Genomic DNA, 16,843 nt, shown 5'->3' with positions numbered 1-16,843 from the left:
AAGTGTTTTTGCATGTTGTACTAGATAATGCTGGTTTACAAATGAGTGAAAGCTCTCAAAACAGTATCAAAGGCATGACCTTATCCTCCATAGCACACATTCTGCTTTGTCTAAATGCTTAATGTTAGATCTCAGTGCACAGTTGTGCATATTCTTTGGCCTTCAACACACATATTATTTAACTGTGTCTTCTACATGAAGAATTAGCTCTGTCCTTATTGTTGAAGATAATGCATGCTGCTTTGACTGTATGCAGGAGATAACAGCATTTCTCTGGGAAGTCATATGTCACTGCAGAAATGCACAGAAAAGCCTGCATGTCATTCTTCAGCAAATTAGTAGTAGATTATCCTTTTGTGCTGGCCTTTCAGCCCAGATATTGGGCCATTGTCTTGAATGAATGCATATCAGGAGTATAAATGTGAAGCATTTGTACTGCTAAAGAGCCACAACTGGCAGTACCCTGTTGAAACTGGCACTGTTTTAAGGATGAAGGAAGCATTAGCTAGGAAAGCCAACTGAAAGAGGAAAGTAAACCTCAATGAAAAAGTATTTCCAACTAAAACAAAATCTAAACAAATAAACAGGACTAGTGTAGCTGACACTTCCTTTTTCAGCAGTTGTTTTAATAAAAGAGCTTAGGTCTAAAATATAGTGTATAAACTTGGAAGATGAATTGATTCCCAAAGAAGTACTTCTGATAGTTTGGAGAATGGCAGAAAGGAGGAAATATGACAAGTGAGGGAATTAAGTAAAATAATAGAGAAAATGTACCAGTCCTTGTTAGCACTTCAGTTTAAGTATTATAAATGCAATTATGAATATTCTTTAACACTCTGAGTTGTGTAGTTTTATTACCATAAGCTACTCGTGGATGTAAATTTTAAGTATGTGCTTAAAGTATATGAGTACAAACTATTGAGGTGAGAGCAATAAATCTTCTGAATGTCTAATTAACACCCCCCCAACCAAAAATTGAATTACAGTATACGTTCAAGAAAAACTGTACGCTATAGCCAAACCTAGATTCAGTCATGTTTCTTCTGGAAACAGAGTTTGCTTTTCATTTGGCAAGTCCCAAGACTTTCTCAGCAATTACAGGCTATCATTACTATAATTGTGTGGGCCTTATGGACTCAATGGCATTCTTAATGAGAGGGGGGATTAAATAATGGTTTATTTTATTTTATGAAAGCAGAGCAAACATTTCTCTTTTTCTGTTCTTTAGCTCCAAATGTGGCTCCTTCTGAAGTTGGAGGAGGGGGTGGCAGCAATCGAGAGCTGACAATAACTTGGGTGGTAGGTATAATAATAAAATTATTCTTAATCTTCACATGTTGAACCAAGGGTGGTAGTGTTAAGATTACAAGTGGATGCCATGTGAATTTTGGTTATAGTCTTGGTGATTTTGTAAAAGGGTTAAATGCATTTAATCTTTTCTGGGAACTCCCCTTAAAGGTTATAAAGCATAAAATGGATTAAGATTAGTAATAGTGCCAATATTTGAAACTTATATATTAGGGATGTCCAACCAGTAGATCATGACCTACTGGTAGATCCCCAGCTGATCCCGGTAGATCATAGGATCCTTATCATGTACAAAAAGTTATGGGGGAAAACACTTTAAAACTCTGTGCAATCCTCCCCCCCAAAAGCTCAACAACTCTGGGCAATCCACCCACCCCACACACGCTCCTCCTCCCTCCAATGACAATGGGTGGATCATTGCCAGTTTTTTTATACTGGGAGTAGATTGCAGTCTCTTGGGAGTTGGACATGCCTGTATGATTTATGTAGCTCCTAATGCACAGCTGTATTTTGAATAAGGGCACAATTTACCCAGAGTTCTTGTCCAGCTCAGAATGTCCAGTGAGGGTTTTACCCATACACATTCAGCAAGGCCAGATGATCAAAGCCAGGTGATCAGCAAGGGCAGGGGCATGCCCTGGCAAGAACATGCACTTGTTTGCACCACACTGACCTCACTGCTGCCTCCCCCTTCTCCTTTCTGTCCTGGTATGCAGCAGAATAGAATAGAATTTATTATTTATACCCCGCCCATCTGGCTGGGTTTCCCCAGCTACTCTGGGTGGCTTCCAACAGAGTATTAAAATACAGTGGTCTGTTAAACATATAAAGCTTCCCTAAAGAGGGCTGCGGACACGGGTGGCGCTGTGGGTTAAACCACAGACCCTAGGACTTGCCAATCAGAAGGGTGAGCTCCCATTGCTCGGTCCCTGTTCCTGCCAACCTAGCAGTTCGAAAGCACGTCAAAAGTCCAAGTAGATAAATAGGTACCACTCCGGCAGGAAGGTAAACGGTGTTTCTGTGTGCTGCTCTGGTTCGCCAGAAGCGGCTTAGTCATGCCGGCCACATGACCCGGAAGTGGTGCACCGGCTCCCTCGGCCAATAAAGCGAGATGAGCGTCGCAACCCCAGAGTTGGCCACGACTGGACCTAATGGTCAGGGGTCCCTTTACCTTTACTTAAAGAGGGCTGCCTTCAGATGTCTTCTAAAAGTCTGGTAGTTGTTCTTCTCTTTGACATCTGGTGGGAGGGCATTCCACAGGGCGGGTGCCACTACCGAGAAGGCCCTCTGCCTGGTTCCCTGTAACTTGGCTTCTCGCAGTGAGGAAACCGCCAGAAGGCCCTCAGCACTGGACCTCAGTGTCCGGGCAGAACGATGGGGGAGGAGACGCTCCTTCAGGCAGCAGCAAGGGCAAATATAGATAAGGCAGAGATATTACTCTTGTTCACCTTTAACAAGCATTCTGTATTCACTTTGTGCAGTGATTTTAAAATTGCAAAAGTATTATTTTTACGGATGTCTGCTTTTCATTTGGGGTAAAAAGTTGTCTATTAAAAACAAAGTTCAAAAAACTTTAAAGTATCTTAAAAGTATTGACAAATGTTCACTCCTAAGACCATGAAACCTTTGGGAGGTGGGGGGGGGGGGATGACACATCTTCTGCTGCATGTAAATGTCCATATCCCTAGCCAAGTTGGCACTGCAAATTTGGATAACTTCCAGCTGTGACTAACTTTTTTAAAATTATAGCCGGGGGGGGGGGGGTGTGACTAATGCAAGATCAGAGAGTACCAAAACAAGATCACTTTGTTCTTTAGCATAGGCCCAAATAGATTTATATCCCAATTACTTCTCTCAGCTAATGGAAGGCTTTCCCCATCTGTACTGGAATGGGAGGCTCATTTAAACCGGGAAAATGGGTGGGTAGGATTTCCTTCTCAGTAATTCCTTTAGCATGTATGTAAAAGTAACGTTGTAAATGCATCTTGTTTTTAATGTCAGCCTGGCTCAGCGCAAATAGATAGGTTTGTATAAGGTCATGGCATGGTTCTCTAAAAGTTTGCATACTTTGCATTTAACGGTCCAATAATTTCATAAATTACGGCATACGAACAAAATGTATAGCAGGTTGGCACACCTAGGTAATTTGCTGTGATTCATAAAGCCTCAAAAGGTGAGATGTTTAGGAGCTAGAGCAGTAGGGATATAAACTTCCATTCTACTGCCCCTTCTTAATGCAGATTCCAAATTATTATCTCATTCCTCCTTTCGAGGACTAGATTAAGAAGCTGGATCTTAACGTTAGTACACATTTTCAGTCTTGCCACCCCCTCTTCTATGGTTACAAAGGATGGATTTCCTCCTCTCTAACATTTGTTAATGTGTGCTGGGATTTTAGGGATTATGTTTGGCTTACTTTGTTTTTATTACTGACTTTAAGTCTCCTTGAATCTTTCTGGAGACTCTGTGTGTGTGTGTGTGCATGTCAGCAGAAATCCATTTATCCCTTTGAATTGCAGACATGGCAGAATTGTAGAGATGCCTTGTCTTGTAATGAGGGATTTCTGTAAAAAAAATGATATTAACTTACAGATTAATTGAGGAAGGAAAGCCAGCAGGAGTTGAAGAGGGTCTGGTTTGGAACAAAATCTCCCCTCTGCAATGAAGACTGTAAAACTGAGGAAAATTTAGATGGTGGTGGAGAACAAAGCATTGTGAGCACAGTGCATAGGTTAGCACTTCAGGGAGGCTGAAATACAAGTGCCAAAGAAATGTGAAGAGACAGACACTAACGATAGAAGCCTCCAAGCCCAAGATAGGTGAACTGGAGTACTTGGACAGCCTTGTTATAGTAGGCACAATTGAAACCTGGTGGGACAGAGAGAACCAGTGGGACATGGTTATACCTGGCTAGAAACTCTATAGAAAAGACTGACGAGGATGTACTGGCAGCATCACTTTGTACAGCAAAGACAGTGTTGAGCCCAGCAAGCTAGAAATCTCAAAGGGGGGAAACTCCTCCACTGAATCACTGTGGGTGGTGGTACCCAAGCCCCAAGAGTAAATTAGTACTGAGGATGCATTGTGCTGTCACCTTCCTGATCAAAATGCTTAGGGAGATCTTGAGATGAAGAATGAAATCAAGGAGGCATCCAAAAGAGGATATGTAGTAATGGGTGACTTCAACTACCCTCACGTAGACTTGGTTACATATGCGTTCCAGTCATGACAAAGAGGTAGCATTTATTGATACCCTAAATGGTTATAGCTAAGAACACTTGGAGCTGAAACCCATCAGAGGAGCAACGAACCCAGACCTAATATTGAGAGGCACCCAAGACCTCTATGTTAAGGCTGGCCCCAATTCCTATCAGTTTTAAGGGCCCACTGAAGACCATATTTTCCTTCAAGTGTTTAGTGGGTGTTACTAATGTTTCAGCACCTGGTTGAGTGGGAAAAAAAGATATATTTATGGTAAAATTGTATTATATATTTTGTTTTAAACTTTTATGCACTCTACTCTGATAGTACTGTTGCAATGAAGGGTGGGTAAAAAACAATTTAAAATAAAGAAACACATAAAATAAAGCACACAGGGCTCTGGCAACCAGCCCTGAATATGAGTTCTTTAGCACAATATGGACAAGTGGGAGGAAGTACTTTTTGGTTTCCTCCTCCTGAAATAATCTGATTTCTCTCATGCTCTGAACTGTTTCAGGCTAGCTGAAACACCTTGTACTGAAACCCTCCTGTTAGGACCTGGGGATACATGATAGCATTTTGCTTGTGAGTTCTCCTTTGTCCAAAAAATAATTCTCAACCTTTTGTCTTTTTTTTTTTAATAGCCTTTACCACGAGAATATCACTTTGGTAATAATTTTGGATATGTAGTAGCCTTCAAGCCCTTTGATCAAGTTGTGTGGAAAAAAGTTATAGTTCCTCAGCCTGACACTGGCCGGTATGTCCATAAAGATGACTCAATGATCCCTGCATCAAAATATCAAGTAAAAGTGAAAGCATTTAATAACAAAGGAGAAGGACCATTTAGCCTCACTGCTATCATTTATTCAGCAGATGATGGTAAGTAGAAATCATAGAGTGGGGGGAGCAGGGAATTGAGTTTGTATCAATACAATGGCAGTCAAGACTATTCATGACCATCTCAGACTTAAGAGATCATGGTTCCATTTTCATGCAAGAGACTTCGTAAATTCAAGCAGAATACTCATTTTGGATAATTAACAGGCAACATGTAATTTGTGTGTTTGTTTTTTTAGCTCTAAGCCAATTTGGATATATCTAAGTAAAGCATTGTTTTAGGTAAAAATTAATTCAAACATTTCTATTAATACATTTCTTCGCAAGTTTATCACAACAATGACACCTGAAATTTATGACATCAAAATGCTTTTAAAATCACATTTTCTTAACCTTTCAACCCATAATAAGCCTCATTCTAATTTATATAATGAACAATTGCTGGTCTGCTTTCGAAAAACTTAAGGGTTGGATCCAGACATCATCATCCTTAGATGACTTCGGTTTAGTCCCATTGATTGCATTGCATCTTCTTTAACTATGACAAAGTGCATATCCAACCAAAAGTGTATGTAATTCCACACGTGTGATTGTCCCTGGAAAGCTAAGAGACTGTAAGAACATAACATAAAAACATAAAAATAGCACTGCTGGATCAGATTAAAGGCTTATCTATTTCAGGATAGAAGATTAAAAGGTCGATTAACAGCCCTACATTATTAATATTTGAAGAGTCGCTCTTTTGGAATCTGCAACTGCGCTAGAAATATAAGTGAGCTCCCTGCTTTGACAAATTTTTCTCCATGTACCTAAAGATTGACAATTTCCGGTACAAATTTTACAGACAGTTAATGTGAATTCCACAAAGGCCTCAGCAGAGAGAGAGAGAGAGAGAGAGAGAGAGATAAAGGGTGACTTCACTTTATAGTTTATTATATTTATTTAAAAGAATTTATAAACTCTAAGCAGTATAGACTATGTATGATATAAAAACAATATCCATTAAAACAAAAAATGCAGCCTAAAAACCAATAAAATAAAAGCATAAAATGACACATGGAATTGGAGGATTTGTACACATAAATCAAGGCCCAATCTTTTATATGTATACTTGCAGGATATTTTGGAAAGACGGGAACTAAAAGTTACACACCTGCCCCCAGGACCAGATGAAGGTTCCTAGGATTATAGACTACATGTAGTTATCTGAAAAGGGTACTTCAAGTTCTGAAAGTTCCAAGAATGACTTTGTGGAATTCACATTAACTCTTTGTAAAAATTGAACTCAGAAAATTTTGTCTTCTTCTGATAATCCTGTGTCTTCAAGAGAAGATCCTGAAGTAAGAAAGCATGCTTCAAAAGCTTCAGACCATCAGGCCACCAGTCGCTGACTGTAATCACCATGTGAAAAACCATTTTTCTGGCAGACTGCCTTAGTTTTTAGTAACGAGGGCCATGCCTTTGCAACTGTGGATAATTGATTAAAATTATGAATTTGTTTTAGTAGCTGTCACTCATTGAATGCTAATTTTAAAAAAAATAACGTTCCGTACAGGATGATTAGGTTTTGTTCAATGCCCTTCAACAGATATGTAACTGTTTTTCCCTGTTTTGATGTATAGTTGACTGGGTGCCCAGTTAGAAGATTAAATATATGAAAGGTTTCCTGAGCTTAGGCAGCAGTGCCTTGTCTGTTGCAACTTGTTGCTAAGAATCCCCAAAACAGAAGTGATCTGTGCTCGAAAAATTAAATCTTTCGTAGACAGTAGACTGTCCTATGTGTCTTCTTTTCACAAATCTGACTGCTTATATAAATTAATCATGATTTTCCCCCTATACTTAAATAAATATACAAGATAATGTTTATTACTGAAACATTCAGGGTCATACGTTCAAAACTATATGTCTGTATTTATTCTGTCTGCAAAGCAATGTAATAGAGGACATGGTTGTGTGCAAGGCATATCCAGCCAGAAAGACAGCCTGGAAGTTGTATGTTCAGATACCTTTGCGTCTGTGTCTAAGGATGTATTCTAAGCACTGTGCCTCAGACGCTATATGCTGAAAGTACCACGATATCCTACAATCTTATCTGCATTAATGAAGAACTTCTGTAAAGTTTATATGTTGTTTGTGCATTTGTTTGTGTTTGTTTTTCGATTCAGTGATTTGCAAAAATTTGTTAGCTGCCTTTTGAACACCCCAAGACAGATCATTTAAGTAAAAACAAATTAAAAACAACACTGAAACATTGACAGAATTACAAACGCCTATGCAAAACTATGCCAGGAGCTGCTTAGCAGCAGCAGCAGCAGCAGCAGCAGTAGTAGTAGCAGCAGCAGTAGCAGCAGCAGTATTTTCTATACTTCTGTATTTTGTAATGCTTGGAGGGTGCTGATTCCATTGGGGAGGCACCATCAATATAAGTTAGGGGTGGCTAACCTCTGATATTTTTCCTGGTAGTGAGAATTGATCCCTGTTGGTATTAGGTGACCACAGTGCATGTGTGTGTGTGTGTGTGTGTGTGTGTGTGTGTGTGTAAAATCCGTATGTAAAATCCACAGTCTTTATCAGCAGGACATAGGTGACTTCCAAGGGTAATCATGAGGTTGTTGGCGGCGACTATCTTTCTAATTTTGCACTATGGCATGGCAGCCACTTCGTATTATGACAACTGCCTCCCCCAATAGCAGCTGCTTTGTGATTCATGCACCCAGCACTTGATCAAAATTCAAAATTTATCCATTGGTCCCAAACAAGTTGGCAATCCCAGGTTTATCCCACTGCTGCCTTTGAGAACAGTGCATTAATGGAGATTCCGGCTACAACCTTCTAAATCAGTTGGTCTTTAGAGCTGCCAAAGTAGCTACAAGTTCATTGTAAATCAAGGAATTGCTTGTAGAATATCTCACTTGTAGCATTTGAAGTGAATTGTATTACTCATTTTTCTAGCTCCTGTTGAAAGACCTAGAAATGTGAAAGTAAGAGTCAGATCATCCACAGAAGCCTCTGTTTCTTGGCAGCATATTCTTAGTCCAGCTATTACAGGGTATGAGGTGAGCTGAAAATATTTATTATTAATTAAAGTACATAAAATGAACCATCTCTATAATTCTATGTTTTGCCATACTCCCCGTGGAAGCCATTTTGTATTATGTCACACACACAATAGCAGCTATTTTGCGACTGCACTCTCTCAAAATTAAAAATGAGTTCACTGGCCCAAAAAGGGTTGGCAACCCTTGGTTGAATGCGTTGTGGACTTTGAAAACATTGGGCCATTGCTTATTGGTGTCCTGTTGCTGTTCTCTGTTACCATTTTGAAGGGGAGGTTTCTCCTGTTTCCAGTCTGAACTAGGACGACTAGTTTAGAATCCCTCTTCATAATGCAGTCAGCTTACAAGCTGGGCTTTCCTCCTCTGCATGGTAGTAGTAAGTAACAAAAAAGCAAAAACAAACAGCTTTTGAATTTAAAAAGGAGATAGCAAGTTTAATTATTGAAATGAGTCTACTGTCCCATCCCTCCATTCTTTTCATTTTCTATTTCCTGTATAGGTTTAATTATATCTTGCTCTGCTATCCAGTTTCTAATTCTTGTTCGAAAGTCTTGTGCTAAGTAAAATTTGCCACTGCACATGTTTCCAAATGCACAGAGCACTGCCAGAACTGAACCAGTGTCTTTTGTTACAAAATCTGAGCTGGAATTGGAGAGCTCTTCTGTTTGCAGACCTTATGTATCATTGCTTTAGGAACAAGTGGCAGTCAAGCGATGAGCACTGTTGTTTGAAATTCATTCTTGTTCTCAGATAAACACATGTCTCATGTTTACAGATCCGCTACTGGCCCAGTCGTGGGAGAGAAATAGAAGCAAATAAAGTACAAGTGAGCAGTCAGAATTTTTCAGTGAGGTTGGAAAACCTGAAGCCTGACACACACTACTACGCAGATGTGGCAGCTTTCAACTTCGCAGGCGTTGGACCTCCCAGCAACCGTTTGGCTTTCATTACAGAAAAAGCACGTAAGTAAAGCGGTTCATTTGCTGATTTCCTACTTTCTGTTATCCAGGCAAAGAGGCCTGGATCAATGCTGTAACATGACAGAAGCACAGGTGGTTTGGAACCCAGCAGATTCTATGCCAGCCTAGCTCCACCCCAAAATATATCAGGGATTTCTGTGCTTTCTTTGGGGGTTTCCACTGGCTACTGTCAGTGCTGATACCCCCAGCATTAGCTTCAGCCGGCCACATTGGAACACTCTCACCAGCGGGATTTCCAATGGAGCTCACCTGCGCATGGCTGAGTGAAGGCACACCTCGACCTCATCCAAACCCATTCCAGAACAGGGGATCAGGGAGTTGGATTGCTCTGTAACTTTCTCATGGTGTATGTGCGATGGGGTGGTGGTGGTGGGGAATATCTTCCTGTACACACCAGAAATAAAGGTCATGTAATATTTTCCAGCTCCAAGGCAGCGACCAAGAATTATCAGTTCTGTAAGGTCTGGTTCGAAGTACATCATAACATGGGACCATGTCAAGTCACAGTCCAATGAATCTACTGTGAAAGGATATAAAGTAAGATCTGTATTGAGATACTTTGCCCTCATTGTGTAATTTAGCAAATATAGTTCATCATTTCACTTGTCTATTAATTGACTTACAATCAGATTCCACACCTTCAAGGAGCAACAACAGAATGTATAAACAGCTAACCTTGGTTAGCCTAATATGAATACTTCAGTAAAACTCCTGAAACTGACTTTAGTATTACCTTGCTAGTTATGCTGTCTACATACTCCTAGAAACTGTTATCTGAGCATGAGTCTTGGCATGATATGAAAACAAGCTACATAATTCAGAAGTACATATCTCTCTACCCCACAGTTCTTCTCATTGAAACAGGTGTGCAAATCAACCATGGCCAAAAACACAACCCTGTATTGTAATTTGTGCTCTCATTACCAAGCCAGGCCTAGAAACCATGCTGCCTTTTTTTTCAGTGACTAAAAAGGGTGGAGTAGACTCTTCTGGACATCAGTTAAGGTGGTGATGACTTGGGGTATCTTAGGACACTTGCTTTCCCAGCTAAAAGCAAGAATCAGGAACCACAGTCCATGAAGCATAGAAAAAGAGGTGATCCATGGAGGATATGGAGAACCAGTCCTGATTTCTTCTCAGTTATTGCTCAGATGAGGCAGATGTGGAAGTGGCTCTCCAGCTTCTGGAAACTGTCTCGTGTCACTACCACCAGTGCTTACTACTTACTACTTACTTACCCATGATGAAGGCAGTAAGAAGGAAGTCAAAGATTGGTTGTCCTGCTAGAACATCTCTTTTCACTCTGTGTTGAGTGGAGCTAGTAATCATCTCGGGTTCCCGTGAATCTCAACCCATTTCCATCTGTATTGACCTCCCGAATACAAGCAACAAAAAACATTTAAGCACACATTCTTGTAGTGTGGGGGTAATTTGCCAATACCCTCTCACCAGGTGCCCAAGATGTGTTCCGTTTTTGTTCATTTTTTAAAAAGTATTGCTTTGAATACACCTTAAAGGTATATATCTTGACTGCAAATCATGCTGGTTTATGAAAACATTCATAATTATTTATCTCACATTTCTTCATAATATGTTATGAATTTTGGACTGGTTGGATTAGCTAAAGTTGAATTTCTTCTTTAAACCTTCATGGTGCAGAGAAGGCTTTTTAAACCATTCCCCTTATGTCATGTAAGTTTTCCCATCAGAGGCAAATAGCAGCTCCAGCAGCAGGATTTGAAAACCGTGACACAGATGGAAGAATATTAAGAAGATCCTGATTCTGCACTGCAGCTCTGACCCAAACTCTCCTACTCATAAAACAAACATGGTCTTTCACACATGTGCTTGCATCTGCTGTTCATAAAAACCACACAGAAAGCCTATCATAGATCTCCTGACATTACATCTAGTTTGCCCTAAAAGCCTATAATAGTTTAAACTGGGGATCAGGTCAATTATTTTATGTGTTTCAGCATTTAATTTTTCTACGGTTGAATGGGAAAAAAATGTTCATTTTGTAGCTATTTATTTAATGCTTTTTCTAGAATAAGATACAGCTTGCCTTTTTGTCATTTGATTTATTCTCTGGAGTTACATCCTGTACCGTGTCATATTTTGTCCCTGAAAGGTGCTGTATAGACCAGATGGCCAGTTTAATGGCACACTGTTTAGTACTGGCAAACATTATATAGAAGTTCCAGCCCCTGTTAAAGGTCAATATGTTGTTGAAGTTCGGGTGCACAGCGAAGGGGGAGATGGAGAAGTAGCTCAAGTAAAAATTCCAGGTATGTAGATTTTAAAATACACCTGAATTCTATTTCAGAATTATTATTTTTCTGCAAGGTGCATGCCATTGTAGTACAATTGTTCCAGAACAAATACTAACAACAATTCATCAGTATATAGAAATAGGTTGCATTGGAATCAAGTTCGGATCTTGTTTTTCAGATTTTTTACATTTACCCTTTTCCCCATTAAGTAGCAGAATAACATATAAGGGAATGGAACTGAACTATTATCAAGGCTGGGAAACTGCATAGCCTCTACTCAGTCCCTTTAATACTTAACAAAAGGATTGTGTCCAGTAAATAAATAACTAAACAAGATTACTCTTGACTCACCTGTCCTGTGCCACAGGCTGTACTCTCTATATAAGTTGGAATGTGCCCCTTGGTTTTCTTGAATCACTACAGTCTCTTACAGTGAGCTTGTGAGCAAGTCAGGTTCCCTTTTGCTTAATCCTATGGTTTTTGGGTTCTTTCTAACTCTGCTACTCAATATGCATGGGAAGCATCTGTAAAGAAAATCCAACACAGGACCTCCTGCTTGCAAGTTGGTTCTGCATGCACTCAGGGGCCCCTTAACAAATTACAGTGGTTGGGGAGCTCAATTCTCACTGTAAAGGCAATGTGCAGGAAGAGAAGGCTTATATCTTCATTCCCTGCACTGAGACTTGACAGGAGACACAGACCCAACATATGCCTAGGACCCTTAGGGAGAAAGCTCCTACTGGTACCAATATTGGCTGCCTGTTATGTATTTAAGCAATGCCTAGCTCTATTCATATGTTACTCAAATGCAGTACAATGGCATGTGAAATCAGAAGTGTGGATGTGATTTTGGTCCACCTCAATGCTGTCTCTGCTTCTTTCAACAACCACAGTTTAAAAACTCATTTGGATATTTATCCATAGGTTAAAATAGCTGTTTTTTTCCTTATCATTTAATTCATTTTCATTACTTCCACTCATTTTTTTTAATTTCCTGTTGCCTTCCAACTACTACTCCCCTACCTAGAACTTCCTTTCCATCTAATTGCCCTTAAAATTTCAGGTATTCAACTTCTCTCCAAAAGAATTGAAGTTGCCAAACTTGAAAGAGAGAGAGAGAGAGAGAGAGAGAAGTATCTCTATATTATTGGCAACTAACAGTGTGATCCTATAATAAGGGTTGCCATATTTCAAAAAGTAAAAACCAGGACACCCCGAAAGTTGTTGAGCTTGCGCCGCCTTTCGGAAATTTCCCCCGGACATCAATTCCGCCATGTGTATCAGATTGCCACCTAAATAATGTACATGCCATCTAATTGCAATGTAATCTAAATGTAATCTAAAGTGGCTCCAAATTAGTTCAGAATGAACAACAAAAAATAGGACAGTTCTGGCATTCATACATGGCATTGATTTCTTCATTAGTAATTTATGAACAAATTGTTCCCATTCATTCTATTTTTTAAATTTGTTATTAAATCAATCCACACCCTTACTTTGGATCACAACCTTGATTGCTTCAGAAAATATTTGTCAAGAATTTTGATGAGCATCCCATTTTGTTTTGCATATAACAAAATAGCTATCCCTTAATGAAAGCCAAATCTGTTTCATTTACAGGAATTGCTGCTGGAATATCACCCAGTTGTCTTGGTTTATTGCTGTCTGCTATTGGCATCCTTGCCTACCTGGAATTCTGAATGTAGCTGGATTTAACATGTCCTCAACTGAGTTCAAAGGACCTTCCAACCTGAGAGGATGTCAATTCTTTTTTTTATTATTATTCCTGTGGCACTATCCTAAGCCAAATAAATTACACTTTCAAGAAAATTATCCTCCTGACTTAATCATGGATTTCAGAAGAAAAAAAAAAGACTGAGGCAGGAACTCCTTCATCAAGCAACTCAACTTTTGAAAGTTTGAGGAATGATTTTTAACTTGTTCCAGTTATGCCTTATAAAACACTTGTGCTGATCTGCGGCAGTTGCATGATTCGGTCCAATGGGGCAAGTTACAGTGTTAAAATCCAATAACATAGGCTGTACAGTAAAAGTAAAATCACCACACATAGGTGCTTTAACTTTAATAACAAATCGTGAAAACATAATAGAGATTGAAATGTTGATTGTATGTGGTATATGTAGGAGTAACTACGTCTGTCCGTACTATCCTATCTGTTTTGTGTACTGCATATTTTTGAATGGCCCCTATCAATTATGACTTTTCAGGTTTTTAGAGACACAGTCAAAGCAAAAACATTGCACTCATTTTTTTAACGCTTTTCTTCTTGAAGTGACTGAATGTGGGTGAAGAACACTGAAATCCAAGTTCAATAGCGTTGAATCTTATTTTAGATGGATTTGGAGTTCGTACGAGTATTAACAGTAAAGGATATTCCCGCACCTTAATTTTAAAATGATATTTAAAATTGACACGGTCTTTTAGAAATAATGCTAGTCAAGCCAAGTGTGAATTTCTGCAGTCATATAGAGGTTTATTTTGCTGTAAGTAATATTAATAGTTATATGAGCAAATTTACTTTTAATATTTCATTGTATCCAAATGTTCCTGTCACAATTTGAATTATTCCAATTCTGTCATGAATTTCAGAATTTAAATTCCAACATTATAGACAGTCTAATTATTTTTTACTAGCCAGTATAATGGCATGATGGAAATTTGAAAAGCAATTCCACATTTGGATCAATATTTAAATAGTTAAAAGTATTTAAAATGATCTTTAAAAGCTCAAATAATTTTCAATAATAACAAATCGGATATGCAGTGAAAAGACAAATAGCAAATAACAAAAGTTATCCTATTTATTTTTTTGTGACACACATATTGCCTTACTTTAGGGAAGGCCAACCATTAGGAGAATGATTTGCATTTTCCAATAAATTAATATTGTTCTACTTCCTAGAGATGTAAATAAGAGTTGTAAAGGTCTAACATGATTTTCCCTATTAAATGATCCCAGGAGATAGAAAGATGTTATTAAAATTCAGATAGTTCTCAACTGTTCTGTCTGCTTTGAGTATTACTTATGTTTTCAAAACCGGGACTTCCGTAAGAGGTATAGAATGTCTTTGTTCTGACTGTTTCTATGCTGTATTTAAAGCTGTTAAAAAGAAATGCCTATTTCTTTCAGAATTCATGGTGTGCTGGGAATTTGGTGTGAATGTGGGTGGGCTAGGGTGGGCAAACACCATCCACTGCATACTGATTCAGCTGGCTCAAGTAATCGTGCAATGTCTGAGGCTTCAAGAATTATAAGCTTTGACCATATTTTATTAGCACAGCCTTGCTAGCTGCTTTAGAGATAGACTCTAACTTTTTAGGACTGGTACTGTAGATGCCCATGTTAATACTATTTAAATGAAGCAAGAATAGACTTTTCCCCCAACCCTGTCTTTAATTTGTATGATTTTTTGTACTGTAAATTTACATTTTAAAAGCCTAGACCCTACATGAATATATATATATATATATCAATAATACCGTTTTAGTTTAATTTTGACTCTTTGTTACAAGTTGAAACTTTTTTTAAAAAAGAAAACAGGTGAAAATGACAATTTGTCTATAGAGGAATTTCAAAAGCTACACAAGCACTGCTGAGTTTCATAAATCATGTAATTGTTTTAAGGAAACTAAGATGACTTCATACGTAAGAAACTAATACCTTGGAAGCCTTCTGTGATATGTTTTAATTTGGTTTGGTTTTTATGCAGTGTGTGACTCATATTTTTGTAACCTACAAACACAATTATTATTTTTTTCTTTTGCCAAACTGCATGATTGCCTTTTCGTTTCTAACGTGATATAAGGAACAAAACCAGATCACTTTTGCATGAAGAGAATTCGGGAAATCAAAGCACACTTTACTTAATTTAATCCGGAACACAGGTGAGCTAAATTTCATCATTTCGTGCTAATTAGCTAATCTCAGATTTACATTGTTCAACACAATTGTACAAATTTAATGCAGACATTAAGTTCCCAGCAGTTGTCAGCACAGCTAACTATATACTGTATCATCTGCTTTTCAATGCAAGGTTCTTAATTAAAGTTTATATAGATAGACACATTGGCTGTTTCTTTGTATTTCAGGCAATATTGATATTAGTATTATTTGATACTGGTGTTTTTTGGATTTTTTTAGAAGTTACTTTTTATCATTTTCTTTCCTATTGAGTAGACCAGGACCATGCTCTGTCCGTTTTATGGTTGAAAAATAAATTATAATTAAATAAATGTATTAATGGTACTCTATATGTAACAATTGTCATTTGACTTTTCCAGAGGGTTATATAGATTTGTTTATGAAAGAGAATCGGAGGAACCTAATCCACAGAAAGAAGTTTTGTTCTTCAGAAGTTTGGTTTTTTTGTCATCACTGGATCTATGGATTAGTTGACACCCCTTTTGTTCTAATTAAAGGTCTAACAGATTACGCTTAGAAATATCACCACTTCAAATTTATTGACATTTTTTAAAAAATGTACATTTATTGAATACTGCTCCATCAAAGTAAATATCCACGTGCAAATATTGAAATGTTGCATCATGGCTTCAACAATATTACTGAGTGAAAAGAAAGACAATGATGAGAAATCATACAATGATATGCCCAATGACCAAATATATCTAAAAATATTCACACTATAGTGTCAGTCTCCTTTGTATGGCTTTTTAGCTTGGCTTGAGCTATAAGAACTCACTGGTTTTCATTAACATACTTCATATTTCATATCCTCAGACCCGTGCATCTGGTCTTCCGCCATTTTCCAGTGATTGCTCTAAAGTGTTTCCTATTTAGAAAGTATTATCCTAACTCTGAATTAGCTTTGCTGGTCTTCAGTGAAACAATTGCATAGTCGAATTTAATCTGCCAAGTATTATTACTATGTCATCCTGTTAACTGCATGACCTGGTATTATCTGTGTGTCATATTTCAGAAGCGTTGTCTTCACTTCTGATTGGCTTTGTATGTCCTCAGTGATGTCATTACACAGCCAAATCAGATCTACTATGTAGCACAAGCTGTCTTGTTCCAGACATGATTCCCTGAAGGTGGGATCACTAGCATGACTCAAATGTGAATTTGAAATTGAAAAAAGGAAGTGAAAATGAAAAACAACAACCCGTGAGCAGTGCTATGTTATCACATAGAATCATTCAAAGGAAC

General features: G+C 38.2%; 1 protein-coding gene across 3 annotated transcripts in view; it reads left to right on the top strand.

Annotated features, from left to right (window-relative positions):
* Positions 1-16,317, top strand: part of CNTN1 (contactin 1) — a 172,544-nt gene extending 156,227 nt beyond the window's left edge. For all 3 annotated transcript variants that reach the window (XM_081022319.1, XM_081022318.1, XM_081022317.1), the window contains exons 19-25: positions 1,229-1,299; positions 5,154-5,388; positions 8,299-8,402; positions 9,178-9,364; positions 9,807-9,919; positions 11,514-11,670; positions 13,276-16,317. In XM_081022319.1, the coding sequence (XP_080878445.1) occupies positions 1,229-1,299; positions 5,154-5,388; positions 8,299-8,402; positions 9,178-9,364; positions 9,807-9,919; positions 11,514-11,670; positions 13,276-13,355 (947 nt within the window). In that variant the 3' untranslated portion in view covers positions 13,356-16,317. The remainder of the gene's footprint in view (positions 1-1,228; positions 1,300-5,153; positions 5,389-8,298; positions 8,403-9,177; positions 9,365-9,806; positions 9,920-11,513; positions 11,671-13,275) is intronic.
* The last annotated feature ends 526 nt before the right edge of the window (positions 16,318-16,843 follow it).

The sequence above is a fragment of the Podarcis pityusensis genome (assembly GCF_964106645.2).
Source record: "Podarcis pityusensis genome assembly, chromosome: 10".
NCBI classification, from domain to species: domain Eukaryota; kingdom Metazoa; phylum Chordata; class Lepidosauria; order Squamata; family Lacertidae; genus Podarcis; species Podarcis pityusensis.
This window is presented reverse-complemented; position numbering and strand designations above follow the sequence as displayed.